Genomic DNA, 16,209 nt, shown 5'->3' with positions numbered 1-16,209 from the left:
AGGCACGCTAGGAGAGGTGCGAAGAGGAGGAACACGAAATCAGGAGGATTGAGCGCGAGAAGGAGTTTACTTTGTGCAAACAGCGGACTTCGGAGAGAAGTAGTGAGAGGAGCACAGATGATAGGGGCTCCATAGCAGAGACAGAACCTCCAAGATCAACGCGAGTGTGTGCCAGAAAATTGATGGCTCATTGTCACGACAGAAGAGATGACCTAGATGCATACTTGCATCTGTGTGAGCGGACAGCCTTAGGTCAAGGTGGGGAGCACAAACTGAGGTTGGCAAAGGCCGCAGACGATAGATCAAACATCTATCGGTAGAAGAAAAGACTAGCGACCATTCGGTAGAAGAAAAGACTAGCGACCATGGGAGCTGTATAAAAGAAAGGCAATTAGCACTAACAAAGAAGTGGACTCAGATGTGGCTTGTAGATCCAGTAATGAAGTTGGTAGTGAACGGCACGCCGAAGATGATGATCAGGGACCTCAAGAAACGGTCGCTGCTTTCACTGGCGTCGCAGAAATTCAGAGTAGCAGTTCGCTGAAAGGAACGCGTCTTGTAGAGAAACCCACAGGGCATATGCAAGACGTAGTAGTATCGGAGAGCATTAGATTAATTGGCTTGGCTGATACTCACGGTGTTGCTCAGTTAAAGCATTGTAGAAAGAAAATTGCCCCGAAAACTAATAACGGATACCCGAATGTCAAAGGAGTTGTGCAAAAGCTCAGCCGTGGATACGTAGCCAGGACGCACCCTAGAAAAGTCGTATGGATGAGGTGTTCCATGATCGTTAGGAGCACGAATAAAGGCAGCGTTTGTACTGAGTGTTCGCAACGACGCACAGTACAAAGACGCGGAAGAAAGTCACGAAAGACGCGCAACGTGAGGAGGAGAAGACAAAGTTGGAATTTTATACTTCTCATGTGCTAGAAAAGAGATATTAACTCAGACGCTTAGCGCATAGAGCAACCTAGTTGGTGTTCACTCACCAAGGTGTGTCATACAAAGTTATTTTTGAACAGTGCGAACTGTGAGTGATTTCAGTGTCTTGGTGAAGTGTCCCTGAAACTGCTTGGTGATCAGCTTATTAGGAGTGTGGTGGTGTTATAGCGTTAGCTCACGACAGATCGTGGAAAAGATCGGATTGTTACTCGTGTGAAGATATCGGAGGTCTGAAGCAGTTTTCTTACGGAGAAAACTCTTTAAGAAGGGGGCCATTGTCACATGTAACAGGTGGCAGCAAAAACGCGGGAAAGGAAGAGGAAGATGCCAAGGGTAGCGTGACGTAAAACTAAGAGGAGTAAAGAAGATGTAAACGAAGTGGGAGATATAAAAAAGAAGGCGACGTGGCCATAGGGGGCCCTGGGTGTTCGATCGTGAGCGTGTGAGGCGGGTACGAGCGTCGCCGGCCTGTGTTCCGGGTGCTCCGGCTCCTTTTATTCTACGGCGTCACACCGTAGTCTCGTGCTCCTTCTTTGCTTACGGCATCGCACCGTAGTCACCGGCCATTCAAGGACACGTCCTAGGAACTGAATGGCTGTCACGAACACCTGCAGCGGCCAGGGAGCGTCATCGGCTTGTGTCCCGAGCGCTTCGTCCTATGGCACCGCTCCGTAGGCCTCGTCTGAACCAGTTCTGTTCCCACGAAACGCTGGCCAGCTCAAGTACCTCCGACGCACAGGTCACTGAACTCCAAGCCTCCCAGCTTCAACTACAATCCCAGCTCGCGTTCTGCAACCGGTCAAGCGTGCGGCATCGCCTTGAATGCCGACGTTAAGCCAGTGTCCTCGACAATGCCTCGCCTCATTGTGTATCGGCACAGAACGCCGCGAGTTGTTTGAGCGAAGAACGCTTCGTGCTGTATAGATGTTTGTTTCCTTCATTTGTTCTTTTTTGTGATAGCTTTATTTAGTGCCGGTGTTTTTTTTTAATATGTTTGCAGTGGTTTTGGATATTCATTTGTTTTTCTTTCGTGTGTAATTAAATATCTGTGTGTCTAACGCTGTCGCCTCGTCCGTCCCTTCTGGCCGACTGTTGTCCGGAGATCTGTGACAAACAGTAGTGGGATTCCTTTGCCAGTTTGTTCCCTGTATACCTAGGAGATATGTCTGTCAATGTGGATGAATTGGAACATGCTGCGAATGTCTGCCTTGTGAATGCAAGCAGCGAAGCAAAGGATGGTCTTTGGCATAGACTGGGATGGGTCCAGTGGGAAAAGTACATGCAAATCGAGGCAATATACAGGCACCACTAAGAAGCAAAAACAACATCCCTTGCAAGTATTACTTCAAATATTGTATTGCCTTGACCTTCAGTGATCACAAAGGCTGGAGACTTAAGCAGGCATTTTGCAAAGCAGTCTACTACAGATGACGATTTAGTGTGTAAGGAAAGTAGAAGCTTGAAGAATGCGTGAGCTTCGCTTTCAAGAGTAGAACGCGATAGAGTAATCGGACCGTGTTCATATCACCTTCCCAATCGCTATCCTGGCTTCTCTTCTCAGTGGAGACCTAAAGCAAAAAAAGTTAAAGTGCGGACGCTCCAATATCCATGCATGCGGAGCGACGAAACATGGCCACACGGTGGGGCCATGCCGGTTAAAAGCGCACCAGTGGGCCCTTTGCGCCATCTTGCGGGTGATAGTCAAGCCGCTGAAGCCCCTGCGAGATGGGTGTACCACCAACAGTAAATGGTGTAGATGAACAGCTCGCCGTTAGTGTGCTAAAGAATGTATGTGCGGTGGCTGAGCGGCTAAACGCGTCGCGCACAGAACGATTCAAATCCCCAGTCCCACTCGAACCGAACATTTTTTAATTATTTCTTTTATTTGCATCTACCTCGAATTTTCACTCATGGACAACGCTGATTTTTCGCTCACAACCAAAGACACCGACACCGGAATTTCTGCGAAACGAGCTCTTTAACGCTGTCGCGTTAAAAATTAATTTCCTTCCCAGATCACAATCGGTGCTTCTTGGCATGCTCTGTGCACATGCATTTCTGCCAAGTATAAACCATGCACTGCTGACAATCACATACAATCGGAAATCACTTGACTCACCACCGGGGGAGGAGTCGCGGCTCTTGATGGCACCGCGAGCCTTGACTTCCTGCAGCTGCAGGCGGGCCTGCTCGGCAAGCCGCTCAGTGACCGACTTCTGGGGCAGGTTCCCCCGCTCGGGGTGGTAGTACTTGCACTTGTTGCCATACGTGCACTTCTTGCCGTACGGACAGCTCGGGGGTCCTTCGGGAGCCAGGGTGCCACTCTTGCGCAGGAAGGCATCCAGGGAGGGCCCATGCCGCCCCAGGGGGTCGTCAGGGGGCATGAACCTGAGTGCACACATCACGTCTTATTGCAGGGTGAGTACGCAGTACTACTACAGATGATATTACAGAAAGCGGTAAACGATGCAAAACAGAAGGAACACATACGCAGTGCAGAGAAGTGAAGAGTGCTTTTTTTAAGAGGGTGGCGTTCACCTCAAGAAAGCTGGACTAGCAACTCACTTGGCAAACCTGCTCCTGAAGAAATTACGCAGCTGTGGGTTGATGACAAGTTATAATGTCATTCAAGCCTAATAATGCATATCCCACTTACAAATGCTAAGTTACAATCCATTACAGATAACTCTGACCGTTGCTGTGGAGTGCAATGTGGATACCACATGCTGCTGATGTTGTGCACAAAAACCTGTAGCAGCGTTAAGGTGGCATTTTCTTGTAAGTTTCATGCTGCAGTGCAGCATTCCAACTCTGTTTGAAAGTTTATTTATTTCAGTAGAATGGAAAGTTGGGCTAGTTGAAATGACTGAAGTTGGAATGCTAAAGACGAAGACGTAAGAAACAGAGTGCACAGGACGAGTGCTGTCTCGCAACTGAAAGATTTATTTCGAAAAAACATACATGAAAACAATGGAGAAATGTTGGCAAGAGATATGGTACTAGCACAGCGTTTTCTGCTCCAGGAAAACTATCTAGAATCTGCCCTCCTGTTCAGAAAAGAATGGAGGGTAGTGAAAAGCAAACTGATCGCTGTGAAATTAAACATGTGTCCACTTATGTACCTTGTAAGCGTGGGGTTGTGTACCAGATTCCCCTTACTTGCTGTAAATCGTACTTGGGACAAAGCGACAGATGCGTTAACATTCGCTTAAAGGAGCATAATCAGTGTTTGAAAAAGCCTAATGCATCACATCTTGCATTGCATTGTAATACGTGTGGCTGCTCTCCTGTGTTTGTAGATGTGGAAGTACTTTCTAGGCACAGTTGCAAATTAACCTGAGAAACAATCGAAGCTTTTCACATTAAAGGAGCACTGACATCAAATTTCAAAGTCGAGATGTGCCCTTCATTCGATTGCTCGGTATGCATAGGTCTCCTTCGCCAAATTTGAATAGCGTCCATCGCGTGGAAGTAATTTTATTTCGAGGGCAAACAGCGCACGAAAGCTCAACGGAAGGTTGATCACGCTGCGACATCAACACTAGTGCTACGTAACAGGTGTGATACATTCCGACCATACCATCCTGAGTGACGATACGCTAGTAACAATGACATCGACGATCTGAGTGTATTTATTGTGCCGTCGACGCCAGGCGACGCTCTCACCGGCTCTCACTCCCAGCCAGTGGCTCTCCTTGCTGTCCAGATCCGTGCCTGCGATTCATCGTGTCGTATCGACTGATTTGTCGTGTGATCCTCAGCACGAGTGCGATCAATCGGAGCGACTACGTGCCAGCATGTCGGGGAACCGCTGCGTAGTACGGACCTGCTCGTCGAGGAGTGGAAAAAGCGGAAAGTGCGTGGCGTTTCATTACATGTACGGTACACGCCAACACGAGCACAAGCTATCGAAGTGGAGCAGCCTATAGATAAATATCATCACTAACAAGTAACACGTATGTAGCGTTATTAGTGAATGTTAGTTCGTCCATGGACTTCCTTGCGCTAGCGTAATACCGGGTTACTGCAGCCGTAACCGTGAGAGGCCGGATAGGTGGGGCCATCTGGCGGTGCAAAGAAGAACCTGGCAAACACAGAATTGTTATTGTAGAAACCTATCGTATTCTATTTCTCCGCTGGTGTGCATTCGCTATGCTGATATTCCAGACCCCTTTGCGTATACCAGAGTGCTGTGCACGCTAAAGTTCCCTGATATAGCTAATTGAGACACACCAGCGAGTGTGGCCCAAGCGTGCGTCCCTGGGCACCTGCTCGTTGCTGCTTGGAACAGCGTCCATTTTTGAATCGCTGTTTTGCTAAGGGTCGAAGCGAAAACAATTCGCGACGTCGCGTATCGCAGTGATTCTAAGTTCCAGAATGCCGTCTTCAACACTAGTCTATACTCTTGACGGCGGCGACGGCGATGCTGGTGACAAGGCATGACTGAACGTGCGCGCCTAGCAGACGAAATGTTAGCTGAGCAGCTGATCCTCACGTCACTCCTTTCTGCGGACAAGTGGTAAACTGGGACGCGGTCTGGAATTGACCGCGAGGGAGCGCTGCCAGCGCTAAGAAATGGCGGGCTTGCCGGCCGTTTTGAATCGTGCTAGATACCGGTGATATAAATCAATAAAAGAGATAGTTATTCGTCCCTCAGTTGCATTTTCGGTTGCGAATCGCTGCTAGGCGGTAGATAAGTACTCGTGGATGCAAAAATCTTGCGTAAATTTGATGTCAGTGCTCCTTTAAAAGAATGGGAGACACATGCGTTAGCTTTGCGTCGATTTTCTTAGCAGACAAGGAGTTCTCATATTTGCTCGGCACATGTAATGTTAAGTGACATGTTTGATCTTCTTACGGATGCGCACGTGTTGATGTTAAATGACATGTATTACTTTCCTACTTATGTGCATGTCTGCCATGCTCGGCTTTGTTTTCCAGTATGTTTTTTTTTTTCAAAGTAAATCTTTCAGTTGCGAGACAGTGCTCGTCCTGTGCACTCCGTTTCTTACGTCTTCATCTTTAGTGCTGCTTCAATCTTGCATGTATTTATTTCAAACTTTCAAATAGAGTTGGAATGCTGCACTGTAGCATGAAACTTACAAAAATTGATCGCTGCTACAGATTTTTGTACACAAAATTAGCAGTATGTGGTATATGCACATCCACAGCAGTATGTCTCCTGTGTACTGCACGTGCCAGAAGCAATGTCACAGGGGTGGCCAGCTGATACACTAGCTATTGCACTGTACGTAGAAGGCCAAACTGATGCTAAGAAATTAAGAAAACCATGAGTAAGAAACAAAGCAACAAGAAAGGACTAACAACCAATTGATTTGCTGCGAGGTAAAAGTTAATTGTTGATATATAATGGTAAACGCAACAGACACACATGAGGCACCGGCAAGGTCAAGTAAGTGCACACCACATGTGACAACCTGCAAGAGCTAGTGGTCACAATGCCACCAGTGGTGGCGCAGGTGACAACCTGCAAGGTTGTGAACTCATGGGATGAGACTGCCAACAAACTGTCAACGCTGTGAATGTGTGCCAAGCATCTGTACGCGCATTCTTAAAGGGACCCTGATACGGTTTTGACGATTTTGCAGGACTTTATTACAAGACCTTAAACATGTGAATCACTACAGGTCGCAATGGCTCAGTCAAACTCGCACCATGCAGTTTTAATTTCTCGCACCATGTAGCATTGTTCCATTTTACGTGACACCAGCAATCGATCTGAGTGGATATGACTCCACGTGACTGAACCTCAAGTAGGCAGCGAGCATCATCTACCTGTGTTACAATGTGCTCCGCGTTGATGTGAGCTGAGCAACAGTGTTTATCACGAGGTTTCTTTTCTTGGACACCCATGGATTGCCATAGCTGTGGTGTGTGCCACAAATCTAGCAATTAATGAGAACTAACAGACAATAAAGCCAAGGAAAGGGGATGTTATTTGTAGTAGTTATGATGTAAATGTAAAGGCGTTCATTGACGGAGGGATTCACAACGACGATGCACGACGACGACAGTCACAACAGAGCGCAGACTCTCACGAGCACGAGCACGAGGGGCGTGCTCTCCGAGAAGAGGCGAAGAAGGCGACCCACTAGAAGGCGCTCGAGAGGACGGCCCATTACAGCATTCCAATGCTTCTCTACAATTACCCCGGGTACGAAAAGGGGGCCGCCTGGCGACCTAACAGCTGGTCACTATGAGCGGTTCATGGTAGGGCTTGAGGCGCTCCACGTTGACTATGTCGCGCCCTCGACGGCGCATGTCCGAAGATGGGCCGATGGGTTCAATCAGGTAGTTCGATCAGATAACCGGGCGTTCAATCAGGTAACCGGGGATGTGCGTTCGATGACACGGTAGAGGCTTTCGTATTTGGGCAGTAGTTTGGAAGAGAAGCCAGTTGCAGTGGTAGGGACCGAGAGCCATACGAGTGCTCCAGGTAGGAACGTGGGTGCAAAAGTGTTGGTGTCACCGTGAATGCTCTTCTGCCGCTCTTGGTCATGCGTAGTAAAGGTATTGGCATGCTCGCGACACTCCTCAGCAAGTCTGGCTGTGGCAGAAATAGGCGCACACTCAGATCGATCAGGCTTGTATGGAAGTATTGTGTCGATTGTGTGCGACGGGTGCCTCCTGTACAATAAGAAAAAGGGTGAGAAACCAGTGGTGCCTTGAGGGACAGTATTGTAGGCATAGGTGACAAAAGGCAAAATAGAATCCCAATTTGTGTGATCGGCGGCGACGTACATCAAGAGCATGTCGCTGAGCGTGCGGCTAAAGCGTTCCGTGAGCCCGTTCATCTGCGGGTGGTAAGCAGTAGATTTGCGGTGAACAACGTTGCACTCTTTGAGGATGGCTTCGACAACTTCCGACAGGAAGACACGGCCTCGATTGCTGAGCAGCTCCTGGGGTGTACCGTAGCGCAGCATGAACCGGCGCAGCAGGAAAGAGGCTACATAGCGCGCTGTAGCTGCTGGGAGGGCGGCAGTTTCGGCGTATTGCGTAAGGTGGTCTACAGCGTTGATAGCCCAGCGGTTACCAGCTGACGTCAGAAGAAGTGGCCCATACAAATCGATTCCAATGCGCCCAAATGGCCGGTCAGGGCAAGGTAAAGGTTGCAGACCTGCTGGTGACTGGTGCGTTGGAGTTTTGCGGCGCTGACAATCGATGCAGGAGCGAACGAACTTCTGCACGTTGTAGCGGTACATCCCTCGCCAAATGTACCGTTGGCGAATGCGGTGGTATGTTTTCGATAAGCCAGAGTGCGCACACTGCGGATCAGCGTGAAACGATTCGCATATGTCAGAACGCAGACTGCGGGGTATTAATAGTAGCCACTGGCAGCCGTCGGCGTTGTAATTGCGTCGGTGAAGGAGGTCGTCGCAAATGGTGAAATGGTGGGCTTGATGACACAACGGGCGAGTGGATGGTGTTGCCAATGGATCAGTGAGCAAGTCTATCAGTGAAGCGTTCCATTGATCCGGATATTGTAGTCCTGTAGGCGAAGTGCCCAGCGGGCGAGGCGGCCTCATGGATCCTTCAATGGTGACAACCAGCAGAGTGCATGGTGGTCGGTGATGAAATCGAATGGGCGACCATACAAATAAGGTCGGAACTTCGTAAGGGCCCAGATGATTGCCAGGCATTCCTTTTCGGTGACGGTGTAATTGGTCTCAGCTTTGGTGAGCGTACGACTTACATATGCCACAACATATTCAGGGAACCCTGGCTTGCGCTGCGCAAGGACAGTGCCAAGGCCAACACCGCTGGCGTCTGTGTGTACCTCCGCAGGGGCCGTAGGGTCGTAGTGGCATAGTATGGGAGGCGACGTCAATAAACGACGGAGCTTTGCGAAAGCGTTGTCGCACTCTGACGACCGCGAATTGAGGGGCCCGTTACTTCTGAGGAGCTTCGTCAGCAGCGATATGATAGTCGCGAAGTTTCGAATGAAGCGCCGAAAGTAGGAACACAATCCTACAAAACTGCGCAGTTCTTTGACGGACGTAGGTTTGGGGAACTCGGTCACGGCCCGAAGCTTGGCTAGATCGGGGAGAATACCGTCCTTGGACACGACGCAACCGAGTACTGTCAGCTTCCGTGCTACAAATCGGCACTTCTTTAGACTCAGTTGCAGACCGGCGTCGCTCAAACGCGTCAAAACATGCCGCAGGCATTGAAGATGCGTGGAGAAGTCCGGAGCGAAAACAATGACGGTCGTCGACGTAGCACGAGCACGTGTGCCATTTCGGGTTGCGCAGAACGGTATCCATCATGCGCTCAAAGGTGACTGGCGCATTACACAGCCCAAACGGCATGACGTTGAATTCGTACAAGCCGCCAGGCGTGACAAAGGCGGTCTTCAGTCGAGAGTCATCAGCCATAGGTACTTGCCAGTACCCTGAGCGCAAATCGAGAGATGAAAAGAAATTCTGTTCCTTGCAGACTGTCAGTCGCGTCGTCTATTCGCGGTAGTGAATACACGTCCTTACGAGTGATCTTGTTGAGTCATCGGTAGTCCACACAAAGCCGCACAGAACCGTCCTTCTTCGCAAAAAGAACGACGGGAGATGCCCAGAGGCTGTTAGAAGATCGAATAACATCGCATCGAAGCATCAAGAGGGTTTCGACTTGGGCTTGTTGGTGATTCACCTTGATGGGAACTGATGTGCACAAAAGACAGGGACACAAGAAGGAACATAAATGGACAGACGAATCTTTTGTGCGCATCAGTTCCCATCAAGACGTCGAAGCATGTCGTCGACTTGCTCGTTGATTATACACGGCGTTCTGTGGGAGATATGCGACGCGATATGGACGTTGCCGCAGTGGCGGCTGGGCGCCAGTGTTGATGCGATGCGTAATGGCGGACGTGCGGCCGAGAGAAGTTTGAGCGACATTGAAAGAAGAGCAAAATTCTTTCAACAGGCCCAGAAGCTGGGAACGCTGGACCGGCGTAAGGTCGTCAGCAATGGAGAAACCAAATACATCAGTGGGTGATGAACCAGACGTCAAAACAGCGCCAAGCATACTGGAACTGTGGCGGTGCATTTCATCTGGTTCATGCATAACTTGTGCTTCTTTGAGGGGTTCCACGCTGCCGAGACATTCCCCTCGCACCAACGTAACACTGTACGGAGATGGATTGATAACAAAAATTGATGTACTGCCCTGAGTGACTTACATGGTCGTGAAAGGCACCAGCAAGCCTTTCCTCGTGCAAACACGGTCAGATGGCGAGAGGAGTGCAACGGTGCCGGAGAGACTGGCGCAGTAGACTGACACTGCCGTTGACGAGTATGCAGGCACCTTGGTGTCGTCTTTGACAAGTACCTTGCCCGCAGCCGATGGACTGTCTGCCGGCGTCAAATCAGAGAATGGTGAGAGCTCTATTTCAGCTGGTGCGCAATGAATTACGGCGTCATGGCAGGAGAGAAAATCCCATCCTAGGATGACGTCGTGAGAGCAGGCAGGGATTATGATCAACTCGACGGCATACAGAGCATCCTGAATAATGACGCGGGCTGCGCACACTGCTGTAGGGTGAATACTTTGGGCGCTGGCTGTATGGAGGGAGAGCCCGGAAAGTGGCGTCGTCACTTTTCGCAGTAATCGGTTAAGTTTGGCGTCCATAAGGATACGGCGGCTCCAGTGCTGATAAGGGCAGATGCGCGAACAACGTCCACAAACACGTCTATCACGTTTGCAGGGCTTCGCTGAAGGCTTTCGCAGTTCGATATCGTCGCAGCCCTTGCCTCGTGCACTACGACGACTAGCTTTCCTGGTCGTGTGTGACCGGACGTGGCCGCATCGGAGACAGTGAGCGACGTCGTGGAGACGGTGAACGGTGGGTACACGGTGCGGGGTGGGACGTCGGTGAAATAGGCGGCGCTTGGTCATAATAGGCATAGGCGTGCACACAGGGGGGGCGGGGGGGGGCGGCCGCCCCTCCTAATCACCTAAGAGGGGGGGGGGCGCAAAATCTGCCCCATACAAATTGACTTAGTAGGGTGGGGGGGCGCTGCGACGAACCTTTACACCCCCTAATGGGGAACCCTGCGCACGCCTATGATAATAGGCCTGCCTGGCTGCCCAGGCGGCACTGCGAAAGCGGTGCTAATAAGCGCCCCCTACGGTAAGTTCATTGGTTTCGAGTAGGAAGACTGGCGGCCGCATGCAGCACTAAGCTCAAATGCACGATGGAGCCGCCGCTGTCGGTTGTGCTGCGCTTTGGATTTCGGCCAATTTCTGGCGTGGCTGAGTTCTTCAGACCAAGCAATCTGCGTAAAGGCAAGAAACTCGTCAACGCCAAGTATGTTTACGACGTGCAGGAGATTGAAGGAACCGTTTCGGCGCGCTCCAACTCGCATACGACGTTGAACTCGAGGTAAGTTCTACGAGGCATGTTCGCGCGATTAGCAACAGTGCATAAACGAAAAGATTGCTGTTAAGAAAGCCAAAATGATGCACATTACACGACGAAACGGAATTAAGAAAGGTCCAGTGACGAAGGCTAGCCGGCGGCGGCGCGAATGAGCGCATTCGCGACGTGTGCCATTTTCTGCCGCATTCAGTCGCAAACCCACTTTTGCACGATGCACGGTCGTAATTTTCAACATTTGCTTCCAGGGAATTCGTCAAATTCTGTCAGCGTGCGCTGGCGGTCGAGGAGCGACGGCACGCAATGTTTGTTGTGTGGCAAAGCTTCGCTTCGAAGGGGGGCCTGGACCTCTCGTTGTCCAGTTGAGGGGTCAGCTGGAAGCGGCCGGCTGTAAGCTGCCGGAAAAATCGTAGGCACATAATATGCAGGGTGACTCATGCCATCGTTTTTCTCGTTTCCCACCAAGTGCGGGCTGCATATCATCGTGTTTGCCGTCGGCATATAGACCTCGTGAGCTGGTATGGTGGCGCTACTGCTCTCGCCCTCTATCGGGCTAGCGGCGCACTGTTAGGATTGTCGCCTACGGGCCCGTCTGCATGTTTCAAGGCGGCGGCTATGGTTGCGGCGGCGTTCTCCAAGAACGGCCACCGTAGTTTTTTTTTTTTTTTTTTCTGTCTGCGTGTGCAAATACGTTGTGGTAACTCATGTGTATTTATGTTTTTCTTTCTGTCTGAAAAACCTCTCAAACTAGAGCCGTTTAAAGCTGTAGCCGAAAAACCAGCAGGCAGCAACTCTTGTTAAAAAAAGCATTCCACAAAACTTCGTCCCCTATTCGCCTCAAGCCATTCGAGAAAGAGAGACCCCTCTCAGTCATTCTCTTCACTGAAAACCGAACTGCGAGCTCTGCCAAGAAAAAACAAAAAACAAAAGAAAAAGCCGACAAACCCAGCTGATTGCACCGGAAACAAGTTCTTTTCCATCCCTTGGACACCACGCGGGGAACAGTAGATTACCCCCCCCCCCCACACACACACACACACACACACCAACACGCTCACAACGCGCATACACACTTTACAGACAGTGAGACTGCAAGGCAGTGCAAGCGCCCATCAGTTCGTCACTGGTTGTCGTCTGCTAGGAAAGCGCATCGCCGCCAGCCCGCGCGTGAACGTAAGGACAAGAAGCGACGATCGTGTGTTGTTGTGCGGTTTCCGTAGGAATAAAATTGCAATAACGTGCGTTTCAAGAGGAGTTCTTGGTCGCTTGGTACGAAGTTGCAAGCGAGTGGTCAGTGTGTGGTCTGAAAGAAGAATTGATGTGCGCGATGGAATCTTCCGACATTATTGGGAAATGCAGAGTGCAATCGAAAATCGTGGACTACGACGTACGAGTGGAGGTGAGCTTTTGATTTTTCAGCGCTCTACGTGTGCTGAGCCATACCGAACTGTTTTCGTACCCAACGAAGAGGACGCGGCAAATTTGTATCTGATTCCGCACCGGCTACCCCTGCTCGCCGCTCTGGCTGGCAAGAAATCACGCGTGAGAGCAGACGCAGACAGGCACATTGCCCCTCTAGGTGGCCGTTTTTAGCCTGCTATCCTCCTATTTCTTTGTGACCTTGTAAGCTTGTGCATACACTTAAAATAAATAAAAGGCGAAAAAAAAAAAACGCACGAGAGTGGGGACACTTATGGACGGAATTCGAGGCGTTGCTTACGCAACCCCGCACAGCTGCGGTAGAGTTGTCTTTCATTTTCATTCGACTTCTGAGGTAACCCGCAGAATTTTAAAGCTAGTTGCTTCCGAACGGTGTTCCTACAGCTGTTGTGCCAGCCATGCACGCAGAAGTACGAAAAAGTACCGGACTACTGTGTGGGGATTGAGGCTTGCCCGTCGCCATTGCGCTGGTTTTCGCCTATTTCTGCCATCCCCACGTCCGATCATGCCGTTCCTCTTATAGCACACTGAAACGCGGTTCCGAAAACACAGCGCGGTTTATTATTGTATCTCCGCCATTGTTCCAACTACCTCTTCTTCCTCCTCAGCAGACTACCCACTACTAGTTTATGTCCTAAGTGTGTCGTGCCAGAAGAAGAAGAAAAGTATGCCACAGATAGGCCCCCCCTGCAGACAAGTGGCCGTGGGCACTTGAAGAAAGAAGAATGATCAGACGGAGCCTGTTTGACTGTCGTATATGGAGTGTCACCAGGCGGGCCCACGAGGATGTCGCGTATTTCGGCCATTGCCTGTGGCGGCAACGCTTCAACGAGGAGCTCATGCTTGCGAACTTCTGACGTGATGCGATGAATGCGGAACTTGTTCTCGACTTGAATGAGCCATAAGGAGGGATCGGCAAGCCACAGCTGTGGTAGCGTTATGGTAGTAGTACCTCCAACAACGCCCGAAGAGGGTACATGGCCGGGTGCAGCGGCAGCGGTACGAGGGCTGAGGCCGTCGAGATGCTCACGCTGCTCCATGGAAGGTCGCGTTCGTAGTCCGGGTCACCAATAAATATAGCACACTGAAACGCGGTTCCGAAAACACAGCGCGGTTTATTATTGTATCTCCGCCATTGTTCCAACTACCTCTTCTTCCTCCTCAGCAGACTACCCACTACTAGTTTATGTCCTAAGTGTGTCGTGCCAGAAGAAGAAGAAAAGTATGCCACACTCTCCTCCGCCGTCTTACGGCGTTGGGCGAGCGGGGAGTGACGTTAACCTCCTCTCTCCCGGCGCCGGACCTCGACGGGGGGCGCTGCGCTCGTGTTTCGCGTCTCGCGAGACGTTTCGTGCAGCGGGGGGGGGGGGAGAGATCGAACTGGATGGCAGACGAGTACCAGAGGTCGACACCCTCCGGATACTGGGCATGCATATCCAGAGTGATGGGAAGAACACAAACACAATTCGGAGACTCAAGCAGGTCGTAGGGGCGATTTCGCACCTCATCCGACGGGTCTCAGGCCGCCACAGGGGCATGAAGGAGGGCGACCTGTGTCGTCTCATTCATGCTTTTGTACTCAGCCGCGTGCTCTACTCCATCCCATACCTCCAACTCTCTCGCCGCGACGCTGACGCTGTGGATGTCCTCATACGTCGGGCATACAAAGTAGCCCTCCACCTTCCCATAAGTACACCTACCGATCGACTTCTCCATCTAGGCCTTCACAACACTATCGGAGAACTCATAGACGCGCACCGCCAAGCACAATACCTTCGTCTCACTCAAACCGACACTGGTCGGCATATTCTGCATTCTCTTGGAATCCAGATACCCGCCAATGATCCGACATTACTCCCCATACCAAAACCCCTGCATCGCGAACTCATCATTACACCACTTCCCCGCAACATGCACCCCGACCACCACGATAAACGCCGCAGAGCTCGCGCTAAAGCTCTACACCGATGTTACGGCTCCGAAACGGACGCCGTATGGGTAGACGCAGCCTGCGTGGGCGATGAAGCGGTCGCTGCCGTGGTGGATCACAATCTCTCCCCCATAGGTACACGCACACTTCCTCCCAACACCTCCCCGGAAGCTGCAGAGGAAGCTGCCATTGCCTTAGCAATCGTAAACACAGAAGCACGGTATGTCTTATCAGATTCCAAAACCGCGATCCTAAATTTTGCGCGAGGCCGAGTTCACGTCCCTGCTTTTTGCATAATGGACTCGCCCGCTGCACCCCCGCCCCGTCAAGTGGAGTTGATCTGGGTGCCCGCGCACTGCGGGAATCCTGGAAACGAGGCTGCCAACCTTTTAGCCCGAGGTTCTTTAAACCGGGCTCTGGCGGCCTCCGATCCGGGATTCACGAGGGAGCGCGCGCACAGTTTCAACGAGCTGACTCAAGCCTACAGGGCAGCGCGTCAGCTATATCCCCCACCACATACGTCCCTCAACAACAGACAGGCAACCCTCTGGCGCCAGCTACAAACTCACACTCTTCCCTCTCCTCTCATTCTATCACACTATCACCCCCTCTTCCTCACCTCAGCCTGTACTATTTGCCCTGAACCTCACGCTTCTGCTATTCACATCCTCTCAAACTGCCCGGCGGATCCTCCCCCGCGGGCCCTAGCACACCTAAGGACATGGGAGGATTGGGAGACCCTACTGCGTTCAGAGGACCCGGTTACGCAGACCATGGCTGCCTGCCGGGCTGCCAGCGTCATGGACCACCTCCAAATGAACGCTTGAACGCAACGGGGTCGTGCGGGGGCCCGGGAGCTTGCGAGCTCCGAACTCCTCTGTTTATTCAATAAAGTTTTTCTCTCTCTCTCACCCTCTGGACCTCGTAGGGTAAGCACGTATTTTCTCTCCCGTCCGTCGGCTCCTCGTTTGGGCTCGCTCGGACGGAACTCGCTAACGGTGCCTTGCGCCAGAGGCGAGCGCTTCCCTTACGTTGTCCTTTTCCGAACGCTAGGCTGAAGAGCGGTGCGGTGCATTCGCGCGTGGTCGTACTACGCCGAAACCGTGCTTATCGAAGCCAACGCGAGCGGAGTTTGCCTTCACTCGAGCGATCGGGCCCTGTGGTCGCGGATCGTAAGAGTACGCAGCATAGTCGCGAGAGACCCGTTTTCTCTCAGCGGCGTGTCGCCGTGAGCCCGTTGCCCGCGGAGACGTGCTAGCGGCACCCTTTGTGTTGTATTTTCGCCCGTGGCGTGGTGAAGCCTGTTTGCTTCTCCCGCCGCCTTTGGGAGCGGGCGTTGTACGGCGTTTTGTGGTGTTGCCGCAGGCAATAAACTGTTGCGGATCTCGGGAGCAGTACGCAGTACTGTGTACTTGTCGCGTTGCGCTCGGCGCCTTTGCGCTCGAACGTACGTGTGCAGCGGCGCGCTAGTTCACGCGAGGCGACGGCAGACGCGGTCCTGTGG

The 16,209-nt window shown here is 51.5% G+C and overlaps 1 protein-coding gene across 1 annotated transcript in view; it reads right to left on the bottom strand.

Moving 5' to 3' along the window:
• LOC119395618 (ribonuclease ZC3H12A) overlaps positions 1-16,209 on the bottom strand; it is a 310,368-nt gene that overhangs the window by 68,681 nt on the left and 225,478 nt on the right. Inside the window, exon 6 of the mRNA XM_037662598.2 lies at positions 3,062-3,330. Within this exon, the coding sequence (XP_037518526.1) occupies positions 3,062-3,330 (269 nt within the window). The remainder of the gene's footprint in view (positions 1-3,061; positions 3,331-16,209) is intronic.

The sequence above is a fragment of the Rhipicephalus sanguineus genome, chromosome 6, assembly GCF_013339695.2.
Source record: "Rhipicephalus sanguineus isolate Rsan-2018 chromosome 6, BIME_Rsan_1.4, whole genome shotgun sequence".
NCBI classification, from domain to species: domain Eukaryota; kingdom Metazoa; phylum Arthropoda; class Arachnida; order Ixodida; family Ixodidae; genus Rhipicephalus; species Rhipicephalus sanguineus.
The sequence above is the reverse complement of the archived record's forward strand: the minus strand, read 5'-3'. Positions and strand labels throughout refer to the sequence as shown.